The sequence below is a fragment of the Nanorana parkeri genome, unplaced genomic scaffold (assembly GCF_000935625.1).
Source record: "Nanorana parkeri isolate BGI_ZX_2015 unplaced genomic scaffold, ASM93562v1 scaffold911, whole genome shotgun sequence".
NCBI classification, from domain to species: domain Eukaryota; kingdom Metazoa; phylum Chordata; class Amphibia; order Anura; family Dicroglossidae; genus Nanorana; species Nanorana parkeri.
The window spans coordinates 373723-375228 of NW_017307179.1; the positions used below are offsets into that span (position 1 = coordinate 373723).

The window sequence follows — 1506 nt, forward strand, 5'->3', positions numbered from 1 at the left end:
GGCGGTAGCAGCGGCTGTGGCCGACGGGTCCTGCGACCTGCAAAAAATCAATCACAGCGAATAATCACCAACACGCCGAGAGGGAGAAGAAACGCCGGGAGATCCGGCTACGGAGTCGTCACAAATCCTCATCACAGGAAATTGTTATTTCTCAAATCTGCAGATTTCATACAAATAATCCCCCGAGACCCCGCCACAGGGACTTCCTGTTATAGGGTGACAACGCTGTGTCCCCGTCTCCCAATAATGGCCATTTCAGCACATTATACAGACATGGTCACCATCAGGAAACACGACCTGAGAAATGCCATGTGGTCATCGCTGGAGTCATGTCAACAGGAAGTGGCTGTAATACAGGATGCAGCTGTGACATGCGATATGTCAGACCGCTACAGAGAGGCCACATCTGCAGCCTACTGAGGAGGCCCATTATCTTCTATCTGACCTCCGTCCTCCCCTTCAGTCTCCTATCTGACCTCCGTCCTCCCCTTCAGTCTCCTATCTGACCTCCGTCCTTCCCTTCAGTCTTCTATCTGACCTCCGGCCTCCCCTTCAGTCTTCTATCTGACCTCCGTCCTTTCCCTTCAGTCTTCTATCTGACCTCCGTCCTTCCCTTCAGTCTTCTATGTGACCTCCGTCCTTCCCTTCAGTCTTCTATGTGACCTCCGTCCTTCCCTTCAGTCTTCTATGTGACCTCCGTCCTTCCCTTCAGTCTTCTATGTGACCTCCGTCCTTCCCTTCAGTCTTCTATGTGACCTCCGTCCTTCCCTTCAGTCTTCTATGTGACCTCCGTCCTTCCCTTCAGTCTACGAGGACGAGACGCTCCGAGGACGAGGGGGGGGGACGCTCCGAGGACGAGACGCTCCGAGGACGAGGGGGGGACGCTCCGAGGACGAGACGTCCAAAGATCACTCGGGAGCCCAGAAAGGTAAACAGCACAGGCTGCGCTATGTTTGTATTGGGACTGGCTCGGCACACACCGCAGACCTCTGATGGACATTCCACCGGCAGCCAAACGCACATAAAATACATCTGTGGGAGGGGCTTAACCTACCGAAGCATTGGCATCTCTTTCTATCCAGTCTTAGGATTTACACAGCTCTGCCGGGCAGGAGACCTGATATTACCCTGCTGCAGTTCAGTAAACACCAACAGGTCTTGTCCCTCACCCCAGCCTGGGATTGGACAGCGAAAGGAGAAGCAGCAGACAGATGAGCCCATCTCTGTCTCTCTGCTCTCTCCTCCTATCAGCGTGGTTCTTGTTCGCACTGGACCAGGAAGAACCCTTGTCAGGTGGGGAGAGTCACCTTCTATCCTGGCGGCCATTATCACCAAATCAGAAAGTGATAGAGATGCCGAAACGATAGCCGTGTCACCACCACACCACGGACAGAGGGGAGCTATTCCAATACGGACGCCTGGTCTGGTGACGGCCGCATGGGGAGTGTCTGCAGAGCTGATTGGTGGATGAAGATGGTGTACGATATCCATGATACGGGCCCCCAA

General features: G+C 54.1%; 1 protein-coding gene across 1 annotated transcript in view; it reads right to left on the bottom strand.

Annotated features, from left to right (window-relative positions):
* Positions 1-1506, bottom strand: part of LOC108794911 (ubiquilin-4-like) — a 28199-nt gene that overhangs the window by 17562 nt on the left and 9131 nt on the right. The window contains exon 3 of the mRNA XM_018566054.1: positions 4-37. Coding sequence (XP_018421556.1) covers positions 4-37 — 34 coding nt within the window. The remainder of the gene's footprint in view (positions 1-3; positions 38-1506) is intronic.